The 25,984-nt window shown below is 40.5% G+C and overlaps 1 protein-coding gene across 2 annotated transcripts in view; it reads right to left on the bottom strand.

Annotated features, from left to right (window-relative positions):
* Window positions 1-24,594, bottom strand: part of LOC129860157 (zinc finger protein 501-like) — a 188,260-nt gene extending 163,666 nt beyond the window's left edge. The window contains exons 1-4 of one of the 2 annotated variants that reach the window (XM_055930514.1): window positions 24,473-24,592; window positions 23,444-23,692; window positions 15,301-15,474; window positions 5,423-10,701 (exon numbers count right to left, since the gene is read on the bottom strand). In XM_055930514.1, coding sequence (XP_055786489.1) covers window positions 9,635-10,701; window positions 15,301-15,474; window positions 23,444-23,546 — 1,344 coding nt within the window. In that variant the 5' untranslated portion in view covers window positions 23,547-23,692; window positions 24,473-24,592 and the 3' untranslated portion in view covers window positions 5,423-9,634. Of the gene's footprint in view, window positions 1-5,422; window positions 10,702-15,300; window positions 15,475-23,443; window positions 23,693-24,472 lie in introns of those variants that run through there. The other variant, XM_055930513.1, reaches the window with a different exon arrangement.
* Window positions 24,595-25,984: the final 1,390 nt, after the last annotated feature.

Raw genomic sequence — 25,984 nt, 5'->3', positions numbered from 1 at the left:
ACATGTGCCTTTACGTAACCGGAAGAATGTTAAATACATTATGAACAAGATAAAAGACTCAAAGGGATTAGCTGCTTGGAACGATTCTGGAGAGTTTATACTTCAGGGCGCTGTTGTTAGGGGTTCCCATATGGTGGACTTACTTAAAAGTACCACGGGATGACAGATTCCGTCAGTTTTATGAGACTCTATATACATCTAAAGCCGATTCTAACCCCTTAATTATGCAAAACTTTTTGGATGACTGTAATCTTCCTGCCCTGAACCAGGAAGATTCTAACTTCCTGAATAAGGAAATATCTCTTGAAGAAATTCGAGAAACAATCAAAACTCTAAAGAGTGGCAAGACCCCGGGCCCAGATGGATACCCGGGTGAATTCTATAAAACATTCAGCAACATGCTCTCTCCCTACCTGCACAAAATGTTGGTTCAGTCCAGAGAGGATGGAGCTCTCCCATCTACTTTGGATGAAGCATTCATTACAGTTATACATAAGAAGGGTAAAGATCCGGAAGAGGTAGGGTCATACAGACCAATATCCCTCCTCAATACAGACCAAAAGATTTTAGCAAAAACCCTGGCTAACAGGCTTAGCACTTTAATTGGCAAACTGGTCCATTCGGACCAGACCGGCTTTATCCCGAACAGAAACTCATTCTTCAATCTCAGGCGCCTCTTCAACATTATGTATTCTCAGAGGTTACCAAACATGGACCTTGCCGTTATATCTCTTGACGCCGAGAAGGCTTTTGACCAAGTTGAGTGGTCCTATCTATTCAAAGTCCTACATAAATTTAATATTGGAGATGGGTTCATAAATTGGATCCAGCTTTTATATAGGAACCCCTGTGCGAGAATACTCACTAACCAATCATTGTCGCCCCGATTTAACCTCTACAGAGGGACAAGGCAGGGTTGTGCGCTGTCGCCGATGCTCTTCGCCCTAATCATTGAACCTCTCGCTCAGACGATTAGATCTGATGCAGCAATACACGGCTATAATACTAAAGATACTCTAAATAAGATTTCCCTATACGCAGATGACATTCTCCTCTATGTAACAGAACCCCAAGCTAGTATTCCAGCTATTCTTGATGTGATTAATTTGTTTGGTACCTTCTCGGGATACAGAATAAATTGGAACAAGAGTGAATTAATGCCCATACGGTTACAAAACACCTCCTGGCTAGAACATCTTCCACTTAAGTTATCTTCAGAAAAATTTACCTATCTAGGAATTGTAGTTACCAAACAATATTCCTTACTATTTAAAGAGAATTTCCCCTCGCTGATGCAAAAACTAAAAACAAACATACAATTTTGGAGAACTCTCCCAATTTCTCTGCTCGGAAGAATTAATGCCATTAAAATGGTCTTCCTCCCACAACTGCTCTACCTATACCAGAACATCCCAGTATTCATACCTAAATCCTTTCATAAACAACTGGACTCAATTATCAATCCTTTCATCTGGGATTATAAAACACACAGGATAGGTAAAAAACACCTCTGCAAATCCAAGATGGAAGGAGGACTGTCTCTCCCAAATTTTATATTTTATTATTGGGCCGCTAACCTCCGTGCGGTTACGTTTTTGCTGGATGACGCACGTCCGTCACCCACCTGGCTTAGTATGGAGCGTGAGGAGTGTCACCCCTTCTCTATTGGTGCTGTGATTTTGTCGCCTGTCAATCTGGAGAGGTCACTTTATCGTAACAATCCTATTATACATAGCACAGTCCGAATCTGGAAGCAAATTAAAACCCACTTTGAGCTTAGACCAATGTCATTCATGCTCCCTGTTGCCAGGAACCCCTCCTTTGCCCCCTCCAACCTTGATAACACCTTTGAGCAATGGGGAGAGTTGGGGATAAGTACCATAGGGGATATATATATAGAAGGGACCTTTGCTTCCTTTGAGTTGCTGAGGGAAACTTATAATCTTCCCAGAAATAACTTTTTCAGATACCTACAAATCAGAGACTATGTTAGGAAACACCTCCCAACATTTGGGAACGCTAAGCCTTCCATGTTTGACGGATGCATAAAAACATCCCCCACCTCAGACAAACTGATATCTCGTTTATATGACTCTTTTCAATCGGTTAGCACACCCTCTACAGAGGCCATTAAGGCAAAATGGGAGGAAGAACTAGGGACTGACATTTCGATGGCAGACTGGGAAGATAGCTTGGAGTATATCCACACCTGCTCCATTAACTCCAGACATCGGCTCATACAATTCAAGGTATTACACAGATTACACTATTCCAAAACCAAACTGCATAGGATATTTCCTGATACATCCCCTTTGTGTGATAAATGTCAGGCTGCACAGGGTACACTTCTCCACTGCTTTGCCCTATGCTCTAGCTTGCATGGTTACTGGTGTGGAATTTTTAGGATCCTCTCTGAAGTTCTGGAGACTTCAATTGACCCAGACCCGCTTCTGATAATCCTGGGAGTGTCTGATTCCCTAATCGGACTAACCAACCCCCAAAAACAACTCATCTCTTACAGTCTCATTTCGGCAAAAAAACTAATCTTGTTGTTCTGGAAAAAGAGGGAAGCGCCCACTACCAAATTATGGCTCAGCGAATTGGCAAACACTGTACACTTAGAAAGGATTAGATATATTCTGAACAATAAATTATTAACATTTGATCAAATCTGGCAGCCTTTCCTCTCTTACTTGGACCATTCGGCGCTGTGAATTTGTACTTTTTAACGCACTCTCCATTGTAATATTTTAATCCACCTCTGGGCAGCACGTGCTGGCACCGCCACCCGAGCAGCGGGGAGGGGTATAAGGGGAAGGGATAAGGGGGGGAGGGATAAAGGGGGGGAATAAGGGGGGGTGACACCCACCCTCTTTCTTTCTACCTGTCCTTGTTTTGTATGTCTTGTTTTGTAATAATTGTTTTGTACCCAGAACTCTGGATCTTTTTATTTCTGTCTGCTCTTTTATGTTTAGTTAAAAATTGTATACCTGCCTTTCATACCTATACACCATTCCTGTGTGTGTTCAATAAAAATATTTGAACGAAAAGTACCACGGCTGCCCACAAGGTTGCTGGGCTGTAAGCACAACCCCCACCTGTGGACGTCGGGCCCTCATACCACCCTCATGGAGTCTGTTTCTGACCGTTTGAGCAGACACATGCACATTTGTGGCCTGCTGGAGGTCATTTTGCAGGGCTCTGGCAGTGCACCTCCTTGCACAAAAGCGGAGGTAGCGGTCCTGCTGCTGGGTTGTTGCCCTCCTACGGCCTCCTCCACGTCTCCTGATGTACTGGCCTGTCTCCTGGTAGCACCTCCATGCTCTGGACACTACGCTGACAGACACAGCAAACCTTTTTGCCACAGCTCGCATTGATGTGCCATCCTGGATGAACTGCACTACCTGAGCCACTTGTGTGGGTTGTAGACTCCGTCTCATGCTACCACTAGAGTGAGAGCACCGCCAGCATTCAAAAGTGACCAAAACATCAGCCAGGAAGCATAGGAACTGAAGTGGTCTGTGGTCACCACCTGCAGAATCACTCCTTTTTTGGGGGTGTCGTGCTAATTGCCTATAATTTCCACCTTTTGTCTATTCCATTTGCACAACAGCATGTGAAATTTATTGTCAATCAGTGTTGCTTCCTAAGTCGACAGTTTGATTTCACAGAAGTGTGATTGACTTGGAGTTATATCGTGTTGTTTAAGTGTTCCCTATATTTTTTTGAGCAGTGTATATAGTTTCCCTGTATTTGACTCTTTTTAAACAGGTGCATTAAATATTTTGTAATTATCAAGACTTTTTAAAAAAGTGTAATACAAAGAAGAATGTCAAAAGTCATGTGAGACAGAACAAAAACAGACATGACATGCTGAAGAAAAAAAGTAAGCTGAAAAAAAAGAGTTGAAGGTTATTTTAGTATCTACTTAATGGATGTGAAATAAACAGATCTAAATTAGTATTTTATCTTAAAAATCGAACCCTGAGACACAAAGGCACTACAGAGGGTTGTGCGTACGGCCCAGTACATCACTAGGGCCAAGCTTCACGCCATCCAGAACCTCTATATCAGGCGGTGTCAGAGGAAGGCCCTAAAAATTGTCAAAGACTTGTGGGAGTTAATGTTACATATAGGGACAGATGTAATACTAAAAGTAGCAAGGACATGTGTACATCAGACCACAGGAGGAGAAGGCGACACTTAAGTGCATTTGCTATTCTGGAAAGGGCAGCATACCAAAGATTAGATGGAGCGGAACAAACATAAGTATAATGGCCAAGGCCATAAGTGCTTAGGATAAGCTGGACATACCAATGTCAGAGGGACACACAATCTACTAGTCCTAATAAGGGCAACATACCAAAGAGCACACCAAGCTAAACATAAGTACAAAGGCCAAAGACATAGACCCATAGGACAGCTGGACATATATTATTTTTAGGACATGAAAGGGTCCCGCCACCATTATAACCTAACCGAAAGCAGAAATGGGCGTGAACAAACAGGAAGCTTAAACTAAAAGATAATGGTGGCAGATGGACTGAGGGAAGTAACTTCATTTGCATGTGGGATGGACTCATATGCTGTATGTGTATAAAGGAAGAGCCAGTGCTCAGGGAAGTTGGTTGTTCCGCAGACCAGCACGGCTTATGATATTTTGTATTAAAAGCCTTTATTGAATTCACAAGTTCTTGTAAGTGTTATATTTCTAGACGATTTTCCACCACATACTCCAGCCACCCTAGTCATAGACTGTTCTCTCTGCTACTGCACGGCAAGCAGTACGATATACAGACAGAGAGAGAGAGAGAGATACACTTGGATACATTTGTAAACTATGCTTAGTTTCAGCCCTAACACCTTGCCCTGAACTGCCCCTGTTATGGGTAAAAAGTGTAATGCATGTATTTACGTGTTGAAGGTCTCTGTTGGGTATCTCTTTGTGGGTCGAGTTCCGCTTAGTGGGAAAAGTTTGGCCAACGCCTTGTTCATTCGTCTTCAGGTGTTAGTCTCTGATTTTCCAACGTGGGTAAACTCTTACCCACGCTCCCGACGTGGGTAAGAGGGCCATGTAGACAACCGGTGACTTGAAAAGAATAGCCGGATGGTTCTGCTTAAATTCAACTTCCTAGATACAGTACTTAGAATAGCTACTCCACCACAAACTTGATTGTTCTGAGATTTACTTTATCTTCAACCTCGTGTTGCATTTCGGGATCACGACTAGTCGTAGACCTCGTCTGCTGCATGTTGTCAACTTAGTCTGATATGTAAATTCTTAACTCATGTTTTATGCCCTAGAGTAGAAAGGGGCGTTTCCATCTTTATGACACACTCTCTGGGTTCCCTGGGGCGTAGCTAGTTACAATGCAAGGTATTAGGATTTATTATGATCTCGTTTAGACAACTAAAATCACTCTTATCACCAAAATATTCTCTTTAATCTGCATATTTTCTACACAAAGTATGTCAACATCACATATACATTATGAAAACTCCACAAGTTAATGTTCTCGTTATAACATCCTCAACTAACTTCTAATAACATCATAGAATAGACATTCATTTTCATATTCCATCCATCATTGTTTCCACCATTTGGCTGATCAAATATACATGTCCCAAAGTCCATTTATTTGATGTTGTTTAGTTTTGGGCTGTAAACTCTTCCTAATGCACACAGACATTCCAGTCTCACACATTAGAGAACAGAATGGAGTTGGGCTGTTGCCTTACGATGGGCGTGAGGTCATAAACCCCCCCATCAATCCCTCTATACTTCTCCCCGTCTTCGGGAGGGAGAGATCTCTCTGTAGAACCGTGATCCACTGTAACCTGATCCTCACAGGACCGTCATGACAGTCCCCCTCTGGTGGGTTCAACTAGGAAGGATCCTGCATTTTCCGACCCACCATAAGAATGACCATCAGATGTCAACAATTGTATATACACAGTGTAGGCCATTTGTTTATGAGAATGTGATCAAATTTGGTTCATATATAGACACCATATCATTTAAAACAGTTTGTTTAATTTAAAACTATACATAAGAGAAGATGTTGCCCAGAACAAATTAATGTACAAACATATCAATTAACTTCAACAGTTATTAAATTAAATTCATCAATGACTAAAACAATGAATCTAGCATTAAAAGACAATTTAATAAACACTAGTCAATTCATAGCCTGTCTATCATTAAACAAAACGTGTTTGGTAATGTAAAAATAATCCACCGAAACTAATGCTGAAAACTGATCTGATACAGTGCATTCAAAAAGTATTCAACCCCCTTGACTTTTTCCACATTTTGTTACGTTACAGCATTAATATAAAATGTATTAAATCGTTTTCCCCTCATCAATCTACACAAAACACCCCAAAATTACAACGTAAAAACAGTTTTTTTTTGCAAACATTGTCTTAGCTGTGTGCTTAGGGTCGTTGTCCTGTTGGAAAGTGGATCAGTGTGAGGTCCTGAGAACTGTGGAGCAGGTTTTCATCAAGGATCTCTCTGTACTTTGCTCCGTTCAACTTTTCCCTCGATCCTGACTAGTCTCCCAGTCCCTGCTGTTGAAAAACATACCCACAGCATGATGCTGTCACCACCATGCTTCACTATGCTCTGACATGCACTGTCAACTGTGGGACCTTATATAGACTGGTGTGTGCCTGTTTGAATTGAATTTACCAAGTGGACTCCAATCAAGTTGTTGAACCATCACAAGGATACTTAATGGAAACAGGATGCACCTGAGAACAATTGAGTCTCCATAGTAAACGGTATGAATACTTATTTATTATTTGCCCCCCAAAAATCTAAAACTGTTTTAAATTTGTCAGTGTGGGCTTTGTGTGTAGATTGAGGAATTTTTGTAACAAAATGTGGGAAAAGTCCAGGGGTCTGAATAATTTTCTTTGGCACTGAGTGTACAAAACACTAGGAACACCATCTTAATATTGAGTCGCAATCCCCTTTGTCCTCAGAACAGCCTCAATTCGTCAGGCCATGGACTCCACCTGGTGTGGAAAGAAACCCACAGGGATGCTGGGCCATGATGACTCCAATGCTTCCCACAGTTGTGTCGGGTTGGCTGGGAGTGGATCTCTACTCCGAATAGCTCGTTCCATCTCCTCCCACAGATGCACAATTGGATTGAGATCTGGTGACTTGGCAGGCCACTGCAGTAAACTGATCTCCCTGTCATGGTTCTCATGGAACCATTCCTGGACAAGCCTTGTGGCATGGGGCATAATCCTGCTGAAAACATAAATTTGCAGCTGGATAAACTGCTGCCATAAAGGGATGCACCTGATTGGCAATGATGTTTAGACATCCTGTGGCATTAAAACGTTGCTCCACTTTTATCAAGGGGCCCAATGTGTTCCATGAAAACACAACCCACACCATCACCACCAGCCTGCAATGCTGACATACAGCATGGATGCATGCACTCATGGTCCTCCATACCCTAGTCTTCCCATCAGCATGACAGGGCAGGAACTGTGATTATCTAGACCAGCGGTTCCCAAAATGTTTACAGTTCCGTAACCCTTCAAACATTCAACCTCAAGCTGCGTACACCCTCTAGCAACAGGGTCAGCGTGCTCTCAAATATTGTAAGCCTGTCACACACACACACACTATACGATACATTTATTAAACATAAGAATGAGTGTGAGTTTGTCACTTCCCACGAGCCTGGTTGTGACAAAAAGCTCTTATAGGACCAGGGCACAAATAATAATAATCAATTTGGCTCTTTATTTAGCCATTTTACATATAAAACCTTACTTGCTCATTGAAAATTGTGAATAACTCACCACAGGTTAATGAGAAGGGTGGGCTTGAAAGGATGCACATAACTCTGCAATGTTGGGTTTTATTGGAGAGAGTCGGTCTTAAATCCTTTTCCACACACAGTCTGTGCCTGTATGTAGTTTTCATGCTAGTGAGGGCCGAGAATCCACTCTCCCATAGGTATGTGGTTGCAAAGGGCATCAGTGTCTTAACAGCGCGATTTGCCAAGGCAGGAAACTCTGAGCGCAGGCCAATCCAGAAATCTGTCAGTAGCTTCTGATTAAATTACATTTTCACAGAACTGCTTGTTGCAATTTTGATGAGGCTCTCTTGTTCAGATATCGGTAAGTGGACTGGAGGCAGGGCATGAAAGGGATAACAACTCTAGTTTGTGTCATCCGTTTCAGGAAAGTACCTGCGTATTTTCACACCAAACTCACTCAGGTGCTTCGCTAGATCACATTTGACATTGTCCGTAAGCTTGAGTTCATTTGCTCACAAAAAAATCATACAATGATGAAAAGACCTGTGTGTTGTCCATGTTAACAAAGTTCACAATTTTCACTGTAGTGCCCAAAACGTCTTTCAAGCTGTCAGGCATTCCCATCCCCTCTCAGTGGATGCTGCAGTGTACCCAAGTAGTGTCGGGAGCAACTGCTTGCACGCGCGTTACCACTCCACTATGTCTTCCTGTCATGGCTTTCGCGCCATCAGTACAGATACCAACACATCTTGACCACCAATGTCCATTTGATGTCACAAAGCTGTCCAGTACTTTTTAAAGATATCCTGTTGTTCTGGTTTCCAGTGGTTTGCAGAAGAGGATGTCTTCCTTAATTGACCCGCCAAAAATTTTAACAGACATATACCAGGAGCTGTGCCAGGCCCGCCACGTCTGTTGACTCATCCAGCTGAATTCATTGGCTTGTATGCGAAGCAGTAACTGTTTCAAAACATCTGCCATGTCACTAATGCGTCATGAAATGGTATACTTTTTGGGGCAGTTTCCCCCAGCATTGTCCCAGCCATATCTGCAGAAGCAGGAAAAATTAAGTACTCCACAATAGTATGGAACTTGCCTGTCCTAGCCACTCGGTAGCTCACCATATAAGACGCTTCTAGCCCCTTCTTATTAATGGTATCTGCTGCTTTTATACATGTCTTACTACTCGAAAGTAGTCTCAACTCTCGCTCAAAAAACTCCTGTGGTTTATTTTTCAAATTGGCATGTTTTGTTTCTAAATGTCTGCGCAAGAGTGAAGGTTTCATCGAGTTGTGAGATATAAACACACTGTGGCTGAGGAAAGGCACTATTCCCAATATAAGTGAACCCCAAATCAATGTAGTTCTCACCATATTTGCACCTCTTCGATGGTCCAACATCCGTCTGTTGCTCGGTGCTTTCCCGGGTAAAGGGGCAGTAGCTCTTCGGCTGCATCAGAATCACAACTGTCAGTGTCCATGCTAGCTGGGCTAACAACAAACGTAGAATTAGCATTGGATGTGCTCGTGGAAGCAGAACAGCTTGTGCCGTCGACAGGTGCAGTACTGCTGGTAGTACCAGTAGAGCTGGTATGTGTCTATGGACGCAGGCTAAAAAAACACAGCAAAACTGACAAGATGTACACTGATCAGTAAAGAGAGGCTAACATTCTATGACGCTCCCTTTCCTCTGCACAGTTCTCTCAGAGTGAGAAACAATAGGATTACAATAGAGTGTTCTACACTTTGTTCATTTGATCCAATTCAACATTGCCAATTATTTTATGAGATGAGAATTAAGTGGAGTGACTAATCTCAGCTGGTCTGAGAGAACTGATAAGTCTTCTCTCAAGTGTGTAGACGTTGGTGTATTTTTACATTGCCCAATCGGGAGAAGCTCTTGCCACAGTGAGAGCAGAAGAAAGGCTTCTCTCCTGTGTGTGTTCTCTGATGACCGTTTAGCTCAGCTGATGATTTAAAACATTTTCCACAGTCAGAGCAGTAGTAAGGCTTCTCTCCTGTGTGTATACGTTCATGTCGTTTTAGGTGGCTCGATTGAGAGAAACTCGCCCTACAGTCAGAGCAGAAGTAAGGCTTCTCTCCTGTGTGTGTTCTCTGATGAACTTTTAGCTCAGTTGATGTTGTGAAGCATTTTCCACAGTCAGAGCAGGAGCAAGGCTTCTCTCCTGTGTGTGTTCTCTGATGAACTTTTAGCTCAGTTGATGTTGTGAAGCATTTTCCACAGTCAGAGCAGGAGTATGGCTTCTCTCCTGTATGTATACGTTTGTGTGTTTTAAAGTGGCCCAGGTGAGAGAAACTATTTCCACAGTCAGAGCAGGAGTAAGGCTTCTCTCCTGTGTGTGTTCTCTGGTGAACTTTTAGCTGAGACGATTGTGTGAAGCATTTTCCACAGTCAGAGCAGGAGTAAGGCTTCTCTCCTGTGTGTATACGTTGATGTTGTTTTAGGTGGCTTGAGTGAGAGAAACTCTTCCAACAGTCAGAGCAGGAGTAAGGCTTCTCTCCTGTGTGTATACGTTCATGTTGTTTTAGATGTCCTCGTACAGAGAAACTATTTCCACAGACAGAGCAGGTGTAAGGCTTCTCTCCTGTGTGTATATGTTCATGTTGTTTTAGGTGGCTCGATTGAGAGAAACTCTTCCTACAGTCAGAGCAGGAGTAAGGCTTCTCTCCTGTGTGTACTCTCTGATGAACTGTCATAGCCCTTGATGTTGTGAAATTCTTCCCACAGTCAGTGCAGAAATACAAATTCTCTCCTGTATGTATTTTTAGGTGTATTTTCAGCTTTGATAGAATTGGGAAAATCTCCTCACAATGTGGGCAGTGGTGAGACCTCTTAGCTCTGTGATCTTCCTGCAGTTGCTCTCTGGATGTAGAGATTGTCTCAACATGGTATCCTGTGTGAAAATCAGAAGAACCAGTGAGTTGGTGTTATAAACAGTACCAGTCAAACGTTTGAACACACCTACTCATTCAAGGGTTTTTCTTTATTTTTTACATTGAATAATAACTGAAAACATCAAAACTATGGAATAACACATATGGAATCATGTAGTAACCAAAAAAAAGTGTTAAATCAAAATAGCTTGTATTTTAGATTCTTCAAAGTAGCCACCACTTGCCTTGACAGCTCACACATTCCATTGGATCACAGGAGTGATGGTTGCTGATAATGGGCCTCTGTACTAGAGGTCGACCGATTAATCGCAATGACCGATTAATTAGGGCCGATTTCAAGTTTTCATAACAATCGGTAATCTTTTTTATTTTTTTACACCTATATTTAACTAGGCAAGTCAGTTAAGAACATTAACTTCTTGAGAATACAGGGGGTGCTGTTTTCACATTAGCATAATTGCCTCTACAGATAAAACTGCCTCTTATTCAATTATTGCTGTTACTATATGCATATAACCATATACCAGTGGATAGAAAACAAGCTATGGTTTCTAAAACCGTTCCAATTTTGTCTCTGAGTCAAACACAGGTCATTTCACAGCACTTTCCCTGAGCCAGAAGAAGATTGCAAGATGTGTATGCTCGCTTCAAAGCTCTGCCTATATATGGTCACGCGACCTATGACCCGAAACACACTTCCTTCTTCTTCCTCTGGGTGTCTGGAAGACGTCAGAGGAGAAATTTTTTGTTTATCTTGTACTGACGTGAAATAAGACCTATTTCTTTAGCGTGACCGACAACTTCCGGTTTCCTGAGATGCGCGTTTTAGAGAAGCCATTGACTTTTGTTATGCTGACGTTACGGATGAAAACTATCTCCGTGTCGAAGTTTGTTTGATACATGTGACCATATCACCGTAATGTATGTTTTTTCAATATAGTTTAATCAGATTATTAGAATTTTTTCGGGAGTTTTGCCGTGTTCCGTTCTTTGAGTTTTTTAACTTTGGACAGGGGCCGTGCCAGTCGACCAGTACCCAGGCTAAATGAAGAGGGGAAGTTGCCATTGTGAATGGATTGAACGACTCATCAGGACTAAGGACACCTTGATCAACATTCTGATGAAAGACCAGCAATAGTAAGACCCAATTTACGATGTTATTTCATATATCTGTCGTGCATGTGAACTGGTCGCGCGCGTCCAGCTGGTTCTGGCTGGCCTGGTTATGCTAATTTAGCGCTACATTTTGTTTTCGCTATAAAACATTTAAAAAATCTGAAATATTGTTTGGATTCACCAGATGTTGGGCTTTCAATGTCTGTACGCTGTGTATTTTTTCTGAAATGTTTTAAGACAAGTAATTAGTTATATAACGTTGGTCTCTGTAATTGTTCTAGCTGCATCAGCACTATATCAGATTGCAGCTGCAATGTAGAACTGTGATTTATACCTGAAAAATGCACATTTAAAAAAAAAAAACTATGCTATACCATAAATATGTTATCAGACTGTCATCTTAAGAATTTGTTTGTTGGTTAGTGGCTATCAATATCTTAGTTTAGCCGAATTGGTGATAGCACCTGATGGAGTAAGAAACTGTTGGAGTAAGAAAATGGTGTCATTTTGCTAACGTGTTTAGCTAATAGATTTACATATTGTGTCTTCCCTGTAAAACATTTAAAAAATCTGAAATGGTGGTTTTATTCACAAGATCTGTGTCTTTCATTGGGTGTCTTGGACTTGTGATTTAATGATATTTAGATGCTACTATTTAATTGTGACGCTATGCTAGCGATGCTAATCAGTGTGGGGGGTGTGGGGGGTGCTCCCGGATCCGGGTTAGGTACTCTGTAGAGGTTAAGAACACATTCTTATTTTCAATGGCGGCCTAGGAACGGTGGGTTAACTGCTTTGTTCAGGGGCAGAACGACATATTTTTATCTTGTCAGCTCGGGGATTCGTTTTTGCAACCTTCCGGTTACTAGTCCAATGCTCTAACCACCTGCCTTACATTGCACTCCACGAGGAGCCTGCGTAGCAGGCTGACTACCTGTTACGCGCGGGCAGCAAGAAGCCAAGGTAAGTTGCTAGCTAGCATTAAACTTATCTTATAAAAAACAATCAATCTTCACATAATCACTAGTTAAAAACACATGGTTGATGATATTACTAGTTTATCTAGCGTGTCCTGCGTTGCATATAATCGATGCGGTGCCTGTTAATTTCTCATTGAATCACAGCCTACTTCGACAAACGGGTGATAATTTAACAAGTGCATTTGCAAAAAAAGCACTGTCGTGTACCTAACCATCAATCAATGCATTTCTTTAAAATCAAAACTCAAGTATAGATTTTTTAACCTGCATATTTAGTTAATATTGCCTGCTAACATGAATTTCTTATAACTAGGGAAATTATGTCACTTCTCTTGTGTTCCGTGCAAGCAGTCAGGGTATATGCAGCAGTTTGGGCCGCCTGGCTCATTGCGAACTGTTTGAAGTCCATTTATTCCTAACAAAGGCCGTAATTAATTTGCCAGAATTGTACATAACTATGACATAACATTGAAGGTTGTACAATATAACAGCAATATTTAGACTTAGGGATGCCATCCGTTAGATAAAATACGGAACGGTTCCGTATTTCACTGAAAGAATAAACGTTTTGTTTTCAAAATGATAGTTTCCGTATTCGACCATTTTAATGACCAAAGGCTCGTATTTCTGTGTGTTAACATGTTATAATTAAGTCTATGATTTGATAGAGCAGTCTGACTAAGCGGTGGTATGCACCAGCAGGCTCGTAAGCATTCATTCAAACAGCACTTTCGTGCGTTAGCCAGCAGCTCTTTGCAATGCTTCAAGCATTGAGCTGTTTATGACTTCAAACCTATCAACTCCCGAGATTAGGCTGGTGTAACCGATGTGAAATGGCTAGCTAGTTAGCGGGGTGCGCGCTAATAGCGTTTCAAACGTCACTCGCTCTGAGACTTGGAGTAGTTGTTCCCCTTGCTCTGCATGGGTAACGCTGCTTCGAGGGTGGCTGTTGTCGATGTGTTCCTGGTTCGAGCCCAGGTAGGAGCGAGGAGAGGGACGGAAGCTATACTGTTACACTGGCAATACTAAAGTGCCTATAAGAACATCCAATAGTCAAAGGTATATGAAATACAAATGGTAAGAGAGAGAATTAGTCCTATAATTCCTATAATAACTACAACCTAAAACTTCTTACCTGGGAATATTGAAGACTCATGTTAAAAGGAACCACCAGCTTTCATATGTTCTCATGTTCTGAGCAAGGAACATAAACGTTAGCTTTTTTACATGGCACATATTGCACTTTTACTTTCTTCTCCATAACTTTGTTTTTGCAGTATTTAAACCAAATTGAACATGTTTCATTTTATTTGAGGCTAAATTGATTTTATTGATGTATTATATTAAGTTAAAATAAGTGTTAATTCAGTATTGTTGTAATTGTCATTATTACAAAAAAATATTTTATATATATAGATCTTTTTAGTGTATTTTTTTATGTATAAAATCAGCCAATTAATCGGTATCGGCTTTTTTGGTCCTCCAATAATCGGTGTTGAAAAATCATAAATCGGTCCACCTCTACTCGGTACAACTATGTAGATATTCCATTATAATATATATATATATATTTTTTTAAAGCAGTTTCCAGCTACAGTAGTAACTTGCAACATTAACATTGTCTACACTGTATTTCTGATAAACTTTATATTTTATTGGATAAAAAAATAGCTTTTCTTTCAAAACAAGGACATTTCTAAGTGATCCCAAACTTTTGAACGGTAGTGTATGTATTCATATCAGTAGGCTGAACAAGACAAAAGGGGAATAAAACTACTCTAAGTGGGTAAGAGTAGAGGTAGACCAACACAGACTGGTCTGGGTCATATCTGATCTTGTGAAGGCTACTGGACATGCACATGGGTTAATCATACATAGACAACATCGGCCTGAACTTGTGAAGAACTTTGGAAAGGAACATTAGCTAATCAGTTATAGGCACCATTAGACCTGCAGTACGAGTGTGCATGTCTGTGTGTCACGCAACCAATAGAATCTATGCCCTAATGTCTGAGCCAATAAGAAAGGCAGCAAGATTAGGGTGGCCAAGGCTAGAAGGTATTAATTATTTAGATAAAGTGTAGTGACAATGTTATGTAAGGGTAAAACTGTATAAAAGCTGAGTACTGAGAATGGAGAATCAATTCTTCCATGGAATTGCTCGGCTTTGTTACTTTTGTAGTAAAGTCTATTTGAATTCACAAGCTCCGGTATCTGAGAAATATTTTATTCAATATTTCCACGACAGTAACTACACAGACACATTTCATAAATAAATAAAAAAACACTGCAGTTCGCCTACTTCACTTCTTTAGTCTGCTCTCTGATCACTCCAGATAGACCAGTGAATAAAACACATGTTGGCAATACTGGTGTCAAACCATGCAAGTCTGAGTAGCATGAAATAACATCTACCTTCTCATTGAAACAGTTCTACAGTAACTTTTCATACACAGTGGGAAGTTGGAACGAACAACAAACTTAGATAGAACCTGCTCTTACCATGAGAAACAGATGTCCCAATCTTTTCCTCCTCTTCTTCATCTTTAATGTTGGCATTCAGCTCCAGTGTTTGACTGCAGTCTTCCAGCTTCACTGATGCCATCTCTGGATCCTGCAGTGCAAACTGGTCTCCACTGTCACAAGCAGGACCCGGTGACTGTAGGTTTGGACTCACTGTGGAAGGAGAGAGGCAGACTGGGTTTGTCCTCACTATTCTCATACTTCATTATAGTCTGCCTGTAGTAACATTGAGAAACAGACACCAAAAGTTAATCTTGACAGTTCAGGCACTTTCTTTATTCTCTAAAAATATATTATATTTCCTCTTGTTCAATTATCGAATTTAGTGCTCAACTTGAACTGAAATAGGTGCCGATACTCATTTTGGGTGACGGCACTGTTTATATTTAGGTACAGGAGCTCCACAATACTTTTGAGCTAATATTCTATAAAAGAAACGAGCAGAAGCAGTAGAAATTTGAGGTACTGGTACTCAGCTCCGTTGAGCTCCTGTCAAAGTCATGCACTTCAATAGATCAGGTAGCTAAGAATTGACAAAACAGTAATTAATTCAAATTAGACAAAGTACACACTTCAAAAATAGGCTACACAACGTAAATGCAATTAATCTATAGTAGATTAAATTCACATAAATGCATAAATGACAACAAAGCATTTAGTACAAGGTTACAGTGTGTTTATGGCACTATGTACTATTTTCCTGAGTAACCTTGTCTTCACTATCATTTCAAATAAAAAATGAATAGTATTTCTGTTCACACCATAGTAACATTTATAGATAAAGATAGAAATAACTTAATGTGTCTGAATATTAGTACACATGTAGAAAACTGATAATCATTACATTCTTATGGCTGCAGGGGCAGTTTTGAGTAGCTTGGATGAAAAGGTGCCCAGAGTAAACTGCCTCCTCCTCAGTCCCAGTTGCTAATATATGCATATTATTAGTCTATTTTGATAGAAAACACTCTGAAGTTTCTAAAACAGTTGAATGATGTCTGTGAGTATAACAGAACTCATTTGGCAGGCAAAAACCGGAGAAAAAATCCAACCAGGAAGTGGGAAATCTGAGGTGTGTAGGTTTTCAACTCATCGCCTATCGAATACACAGTGGGATATGGGTAATTTTGCACTTCCTAGGGCTTCCACTAGATGTCAACAGTCTTTAGAACCTTGTCTGATGCTTCTACTGTGAAGTGGGGCCGAATGAGAGGGGATTGAGTAAGGTCTACGATGACCTGAACATGTGCGTTCATGTGAGAGCGAGCTCTGTTCTATCGCATTTCTGAAGACAAAGGAATTCTCCGGTTGGACCATTATTGAAGATTTATGTTAAAAACATCCTAAAGATTGATTCAATACATCGTTCGACATGTTTCTACTGACTGTTACGGAACTCTTTGACATTTCGTCTGCTTTTAGTGAACGCACTTCGTGACTTTGGATTTGTTTACCAAACGCGCTAACAAAAGTAGCTATTTGGACATAAATTATGGATATTACCGAACAAATCAAACATTTATTGTGGAACTGGGATTCCTGGGAGTGTATTCTGATGAAGATCATTAAAGGTAAGTGAATATTTATAATGTTATTTCTGACTTCTGTTGACTGCACAATATGGCGGGTACCTGTATGGATTGATTGGGCTCTGAGCGCCGACCTCAGATTATTGCATGGTTTGCCTTTTTGAAATCTGACACAGCGGTTGCATTAACTTCTACTTCCTCCCAATCCCGGGTCCGGGAGCACCCCCATCAGTAAAAAAGCTGACTAGCATAGCCTAGCATAGCGTCACAAGTAAATACTAGCATCTAAATATCATTAAATCACAAGTCCAAGACACCAGATGAAAGATACACATCTTGTGAATCCAGCCATCATTTCTGATTTTTAAAATGTTTTACAGGGAAGACACAATATGTAAATCTATTAGCTAACCACGTTAGCAAAAGACACCACTTTTTTTACTCCACCATTTTTTTCCTGCATAGGTAGCTATCACAAATTTGACCAAATAAAGATATAAATAGCCACTAACCAAGAAACAACCTCATCAGATAACAGTCTGATAACATATGCTATACAATAAATATGTTTTGTTAGAAAAATGTGCATATTCAGGTATAAATCATAGTTTACCATTGCAGCCACCATCACAACTCTCACCAAAGCAACTAGAATAACTACAGAGACCATCGTGTATTACCTAATTACTCATCATAAAACATTTCTTAAAAATACACAGCGTACAGCAAATGAAAGACAAACATCTTGTGAATCCAGCCAATATTTCAGATTTTCTAAGTGTTTTACAGCGAAAACACAATATAGCATTATATTAGCTTACCACATTAGCCAGAAACACACGCCATTTACCAGCAGCAAAGGTTAGCGATCGTAACAAACAGGCAAAAGATATATAATTTTGACTAACCTTCATAAACTTCTTCAGATGACAGTCCTGTAACATCATATTACACAATGCATATAGGGTTTGTTCGAAAATGTGCATATTTAGCGGCACAAATCGTGGTTATACAATGTGATTAGTGGCCAAACTTCAAGCAATCTGTCCGGCGCCATCTTGGAGAGGCACCTATTCTAATCGATAAGTAATCATAAACTTGACAAAAAAAAATACAGGTTGGACAGCAAATGAAAGATACATTAGTTCTTAATGCAACCGCTGTGTTAGATTTTTAAAATTAACGTTACTACGCATACAGCGTGCGCTAAAGCGAGACCGCACCAAAATTCATGGCGGAATTATTATTTGACATTTGTCAACATAAATACGAATTAACAGCATAAAGACTGCTTACTATTTGCTGAGCTTCCATCAGAATCTTGGGCAAGGTGTCCTTTCTCCAGAACAATCGTCTTTTGGTTGAAAGATGTCCTCTTCTCCTGTAGAAATAGCAGCTAACGCTAGCCATCCACCGGAGAGGTGTCCAACTCGCGATAGCGCAAGACAAAGAAATTCCAGAAAATCGCAATAAACTGATATAAACTGCTATAAGTCGGTTTAAATTAACTACCGTATGAAGTTAAGACAAAAATCAAATTAAATCAGAGCCGGAGATATAGAACTGCTAAAACAAAAGCTTTTCAGGACGCCATTGTGATGTCCATCTTGCGCCAGGCGCCCCGTTGAAAAGAACGGTCCTTCCGTTCCATGAGCTTTTATAGTGCCATCCACTCCATTCAAATTCTCACCGCTTACTGACATCTAGAGGAAGGCGTATGCAGTGCATGTAGCCCCATAGCTTACACGGGGACTTATAAACTGACCCTAGAACAGGGACCTCGATTTCAGAAATTTCACTTCCTTACAGGAAGTGTGCTGCAGAATGAGTTCTGTTTCACTCAGAGAAATAATTCAAACGGTTTTAGAAACTAGAGAGTGTTTTCTATCCAATAGTAATAATAACATGCATATTGTACGAGCAAGAATTGAGTAAGAGGCAGTTTAATTTGGGAACAAACTTTTACAAAGTCGAAATGGCGCCCCCCTATTGACAAAATTAAGGAGAAGTGGATCTAAGAGTCCACGTATTACACTTGATCTTTGATCAAAGTTTATTATGAGTATTTCTGGAAATTGATGTGGCTCTCTGCAAAATCACCGGATTTTTTGGAACTACTGAACATAAAGCGCCAATGTATACCGAGATTTTTTAATATAAATATGAACTTTACCAAACAAAACATACATGTATTGTGTAACATGAAGTCCTATGAGTGTCATCTGATGAAGATCATCAAAGGTTAGTGATTCATTTTCTCTCTTTCTGCTTATTGTGACTCCCGTCTTTGGCTGGGAAAATGGCTGTGTTTTGGCAGTGACCTAACATAATCGTTTGTGGTGCTTCGCTGTAAAGCCTTTTTGAAATCGGACACTGTGGTGGGATTAACAACACGTTTATCTTTAAAATGGTGTAAAATACTTGTATGTTTGAGGAATTTTAATTATGAGATTTCTGTTGTTTGAATTTGGTGCCCTGCACTTTCACTGGCTGTTGTCATATCGATACCTTAACGGGATTGCAGCCCTAAGAAGTTTCAAGCTTCAAAACTGTATTGCGACCGTGAAATTGTCTCTCTGCACGCGCATTTTAGTTCGTTGACGCAGACCGAGTGGGCGCCGCCAGTTTACCAGCTCGTGAATTTTACACAAAATCAATAACATGCTAAACAAACTCTGAAATCTCAAATAAATGGATTCTTTATTAAATTACCTTTGCGGAAATCATGTCCATCCATTCAGACAAACCCAAAGTGTCTAGCTATGTGAATATCTATGTGTATCACGTTCACTCGGTTTGACACAAAAATAACAGCCCTTGACCAAACGTGATAATACCTTAACGGATGTTACCTAGCATGGTATGACATGTTCTTCTGATATTAGGAAGTTTAAACCTGCTATTACATACCTGTAGTAATAAATAGAAACGGACACAAAGGTTATCTTCTTAACATAACAGTTCTGGCGTTTCTTTATACTGAAGAATGTTGTGTGCCTGTCTGGAACTTCCTGTTCCCCCACTACCACAGTGCAGCCACAGATAGAACAATGAGACAGATATTATTATAGACATGAACCGGCAACTCATCTCTCCAGCATTGCACTTCATCATTTATTTCCTACAATATTTCTAATACAAATCGCTAGAAAACACAGGTTGTAAAGCAAATAGATCCCTGCTGAATAGAACATACTAATCTGTCTGTTACCAAGTTATCAACTTCCAAATAGGTCTATTGAGCGAACAGCACTGTTTACAAAGTAAAGCAAGAGAGAGAAGCTTTTGGCCGGTGAGTGAGCTGCACATCATTGGGTGAGTCAGTGAAACTGGAAAGCTTGTTTAGGACTATAACTTTCTCCTCATATTGTACAATGTGTTTCTCCTCACATCTGACCTAGGCTATTGATGGATTAGAGACAAGGTTGTTTATATTGACCTCAGAGTCTCAGTTTGTCAGTGTCAAAGCAGTCTGTCAATATGGTCATTTGTGAGGTATTAAAAAAGATTCTGCAAAGTCTCCAGTCATCTAAAATTATGTAGAACCGCATGAAATCCATTTATAAAAGGCCACATTTTTCCAGGACTCCAGGCTACAACAAATGTACTCCATGTGTGCAACTTCTGCAAACGGCTCCACACCGCTGCTCTATGCCAGTTCACTAAAGCCATGATAATGCATGCAATGCTTTATTAAAAAGGTAATTTTATTTAATGTGTTCTGGTACCTCAGAGACCCCCAGGTCAGCCCCCTCTTGGGTTCACTTCTGGTTCCAGCACCTCCCAATTTACAAATGAAGCACAGGAGAAGTGGGTAGCTGCTGCTGCCTCCCCGGGACACATCTTCTTTACATAGAGTTCATCAGGCTGTTGATTGTAGCCTGTGGAATGTTGTCCCACTCCTCTTCAATGGCTGTGTGAAATTCCTGGATATTGGCGGGAACTGGAACAAGCCGTCGCACACATCGTACCAGACCATCCAAAACATGCTCAAAGGGTGACATGTCTGGTGAGTACGCAGGCCATGGAAGAACTGGGACATGTTCAGCATTTTAAATCGTGTACAGATCCTTGCGACATGGGGCTGTGCGTTGTCATGCTGAAACATGAGGTGATGGCGGCGGATGAATGGCAGGACAATGGCCCTCAGGATCTTGTCATGTATTGAACACTAACCAAACGTCAGTGAGTACCAGATTGAAAGCCCCCTAAGCATGTATTTGGGGGCAAACTATACATTCTACCAGTTTCAAATCAATTCAAAGAAATTTGAATCAGAAGATGAGCGCTGGATAGCAAAATCAGAGAATTAGAGGGAAGCTTTTTTGGATAACTCAGTTGAAGTAAACAAGGAATTATTTGCTCCTAAATCTCAGTATAAATAACTTTCCACCTCAAAGGCTGCAAACAGTTTAACTAGGCTGAAACAATCCTTCTATGATCAAGGTGAAAGACCTGGTAAATTGCTGGCCTGGTGCATTAAGAAGTTCAATTCAGACCGAGCCATTCATGCAATTCATAATTAACAGGACAATTATCAATGGATCCATTGATAGAAATAGAAATAAACCAAACATTTGCTTCCCACTACCGCACTTTACAACTCTGAATCTCCTGAGAACTAATCAGGTCTTGATGTTGCCTCTATTCCAGACACTAAATTGGATCTGGAAAAGGAATTGGATGGTGTTGAAATATCTGATGCTATTTTCAATATGAAGAGGCAGGTCCAGGTGGGCTCCCAATAGATATTTAGAAGATATTTAAGGACAAACTTCTAGGTCCACTGTTGGATATGTACTGCTCTCGAGCTCAGACACAGACAATAAAAACCCTTCTGAGATTGTTGCAATACAATTGGATAATGAGAACATATCACCCTTGTTAAGCCCCACACATTTGATCCCAATACCCCAGACCTGTGTGTTAAATGTAACGCGCATTTAGGCACCTTGTATCATTGCCTGGAGGAATGTGCTGAGATACAAATGTTTTTTACCCCAATACCACTAATCCCTAAACTATGCCTCCTAAATCTTTTTTTTTTCTCCCCAATTTCGTGGTATCCAATTGTTAGTAATTACTATCTTGTCTCATTGCTACAACTCCCGTACGGGCTCGGGAGAGACGAAGGTCGAAAGCCATGCGTCCTCCGAAACACAACCCAACCATGCCGCACTGCTTCTTAACACAGCGCGCCTCCAACCCGGAAGCCAGCCGCACCAATGTGTCGGAGGAAACACCGTGCACCTGGCCACCTTGGTTAGCGCGCACTGCACCCGGCCCGCCACAAGAGTCGCTGGTGCGCGATGAGACAATTGTGCGTCGCCCCACGGACCTCCCGGTCGCGGCCAGCTGCGACAGAGCCTGGGCGCGAACCCAGAGTCTCTGGTGGCACAGCTAGCGCTGCGATGCAGTGCCCTAGACCACTGCACCACCCGGGAGGCCCCTGCCTCCTAAATCTTTACCCAGAGAATCGCTCTTTACATAGGAGAGAAAATAAATTGGTTGACCTCTGTCTATTACAAGCTAGACGTTCAATTGCTCTCCACTGGAAGTATGTCAGTTGGCCCTCACTTGGTCATTGGTTAAAATAATTAACGTCAAGCCTGGCTCTTGAATAATCTATTTATATAGTGAAAAGGAAAGCCCCAGATTTTCACAATATTTGGGATCTGTTTTGTGAGTTTTTCCAAACCGGTGATATTCTAGAAGCATTGGAACTGTAAATCCTCTATTTATATTGGCTACAGTTCTTAGAGGTATCTGCTTTATCTGCATATTACACGTTTTGGTTTCCTTCCCCAGATCTGTGCCTCGACATAATCCTTTCATGGAGCTCTACGGCCAATTCCTTCGACCTCATGGCTTGGTTTTTACTCTGACATGCACTGTCAAATGAGGGACCTTATATAGACAGGTGTGTACCTTTCTAAATCATGTCCAATAAATGTAATTTACCACAGGTGGACTCCAATCAAGTTGTAGAAACATCTCAAGGATGATCAATGGAAACAGGATGCACCTGAGCTCAATGTCGAGTCTCATAGCAAAGGGTCTGAAAACATATGTAAATAAAGGTATTTCTGTTTTGAATTTTTAATACGTGTACAAACAAAAACATTGATTGAGGAACATTGATGATACATTTTTTATTTAATCAATTTTAGAATAAGGCTGTAACGTAACAAAATGTGGAAAAAGCCAAGGGATCTGAATACTTTCCGAATGCACTGTATGTATTCATATTAAAAGGCTGTGCAATACAAAAGGGGAATAAATATTTTCTAAAAGTGGGTAAGATGGGGAGTGTCATCCTCCACTCACTATCACAAGGGTTTGTAACTACATAGGCTCATTTCATATAACTTTAAAACACTACTTCAATTATTTAGTGATCACTCCAGATAGCCCAGTGAGTAAAACGAATGCTGACAATTCTGGTGTCAAACCATGCAAGTGTCAGTAGCATGAAATAACATCTACCTTCTCATTGGAACAGTTCATCATGAAACAGTTTTACTGCAACTTTCATCCATAGTGGGAATTTGGAATGAATAACACAAACTTAGTGAGATAAAACCTGCTCTTACCATGAGAAACAGATTTCCCAATCTTCTCCTCCTCTTCTTCATCTTTAATGTTGGCATTCAGTTCCAGTGTTTGACTGCAGTCCTCCAGCTTCACTGATGCCATCTCTGGATCCTGCTGTGCAAACTGGGCCTCGCTGTCACAATCAGGACCCAGTGACTGTATGCTTGGACTCCGTGTGGAAGGAGAGAGGCAGGCTGGGTTTGTCCTCACTGTTGATGTTACCGCCCTCAGACTTAATCTGAGTCGGCCTGAAGTAATAAAGAGAAACGGATACAAAAGTTAGTCTTGACAGTTCTGGCACTTTATTTATTCTCTAAAAATATGGTTTATATTTAGGTGCAGGAGCTCCACAATACTGTTGAGCTAATTTTCTATAAGAGGAACATGAGCTCAAACAGTAGAAATTTGAGGTACTGGTACTCAGCTCCGGTGAGCTCCTGTCCAAGTCAAGCACAGATCTCATTTCAATAGATCTAGTAGCTAAGCATTGACAACAAAACATGAATTAATTCACATTAGACAAAGTTTACAATTTAAATCAGGCTACACAATTTAAGTGCACTTAATCTATAGTAGATTTCCTGAATTCACATAAATGACTCAAAAAACATTTAGTACAAGGTTGCCTTTTGTTTTAGGCAGCACTGTGTACTATTTTCCTTAATAACCTCGTCTTCGGTGTATTACTTCAATCAAAACCAATAGTATATCTGTTCACACCATAGTAACAATTATAGATAAAGATAGAAACAACGTGTCTGAATTTTAGTACACATGTAGAAAACTGATAATCATTACATTCAGCTTCAAAACAGTAGTGCAACCGTGAAATGGTCTCCCTCTGCCTGGACTTTTTATCATTGTATTCACAGGAATGTCCCTGTATTGATGTGTAATTTTGTTATTATTGTTGCAATAAAAGAAATTGACGCAGACCGAGTGGCGCCGCCATTTTACGAGCTCGTGAACGAATTCAGAAATCTCAAGTACATATATACTTTAGAAAGTTTAAACGTGCTATTACATACCTGTAGTAATCAATAGAAACGGACACGAAGGTTATCTTCTTGACCGCACCGTTCTGGCGCTTTCTTTATAATGAAGAATGGTGCGCGCCTGCCCGGAACTTCCTGTTCTTCCACTAACACCGTCCGTGCATTCCGGCATCCTTGGGAAGGTTCTACCCCATTACAAGAGAACGGGGTCGTAGCCTCTCCCAGGACACATCTCCTTTGCATAGAGTTGATCAAGATGTTGATTGTGAAATGCTATTTCTAGAATATTTTCTGGTCTGTGGAGCAACCAGACACTGGACTTGACACATTTATGAAATTGATTATTCCAGTTACTAATAAGCACGCACCTATTAAGGAAATTACTGTAAAAACTGTTAAATCTCCTTGGATTGATGAGGAAGTGAACAATTGTATGGGTTGAGAGGGATAAGGCAAAAGGTATGGCAAATAATTCTGGCAGCCCAACCGATTGGCAGATGTACTGCAAATTAAGAAAGTGTGTGACTAAACTAAATAAAAATAAACTATACTATGAAACCAAGATAAATTATATAAAGAATTATAGTAAAAATCTTTGGAGCACATTCAACAAAATTCTGGGGAAAAAAGCCAACTCAGCTCCTTCATACATTGAATCAGATGTCTCATTCATCACAAAACCCACTGGTATTGCCAAGATAAACAAACTTAGGGATGACATGCCAGCAACAAACGCTGACACTACACATCCAAGTATATCTGACCAAATTATGAAAGACAAGAAATGTACTTTTGAATTCCGTAAAGTCAGTGTGGAAGAGGTGAAAAAAACGATTGTTGTCTTTCAATAATAAGAAGCCACCGGGGTCTGATAATCTCGGGGCAGCAGGTGTTCTAGAATCAATTTTAGTATTTCAAAATCCAGTGAAGTTAATTTTTCCATGACAGGTACCAAAGCCCTTTGTAGGGTCATGTGAAGGTTTTTGTGGTTAGAGCTTGGGGCCAATCCCTGAGCTGACAAGGTGAACATCTGTTGTTCTGAACAGGGCAGTTAACCACACAATGACCCCAATAGACCGTCATTGTAAATAATAATTTGTACTTAACTGACTTGCCTCATCAAATAAAGTTTTTTTTTTTTATTGTATAAAAGGTGTTTTTCTGGAGTTTGATAAAGGTGTTATATAAAGGTGGTATGAAATGTGTTATATCTAGAGTTGAATAAAGGTGTTATATAAAGGTGGTATAAAAGGTGTTTTTCTGGAGTTTGATAAAGGTGGTATGAAGGAAAAAGGAAACTGCACACTGCTCTTGGTAGTATCACTGATATTTAATAAGCTTTACGTATCGACCTCACCACCTCCGTCAGAGCTATTGTGATTTTTTTTAAATTAGCACCCTTATGTAGACCTAGCCCCACCCACATCCTGTTCTGGTTAGTGTTTATTGGCTTATTTCACTGTAGAGATTCTAGCCCTGCTCTCTATACCATATCCAACCTATCAGTTCCACCACCCACATATGCGATGACATCACCTGGTTTCA

Source organism: Salvelinus fontinalis, chromosome 7 (assembly GCF_029448725.1).
Source record: "Salvelinus fontinalis isolate EN_2023a chromosome 7, ASM2944872v1, whole genome shotgun sequence".
Taxonomy (NCBI): Eukaryota; Metazoa; Chordata; class Actinopteri; order Salmoniformes; family Salmonidae; genus Salvelinus; species Salvelinus fontinalis.
This window is presented reverse-complemented; position numbering and strand designations above follow the sequence as displayed.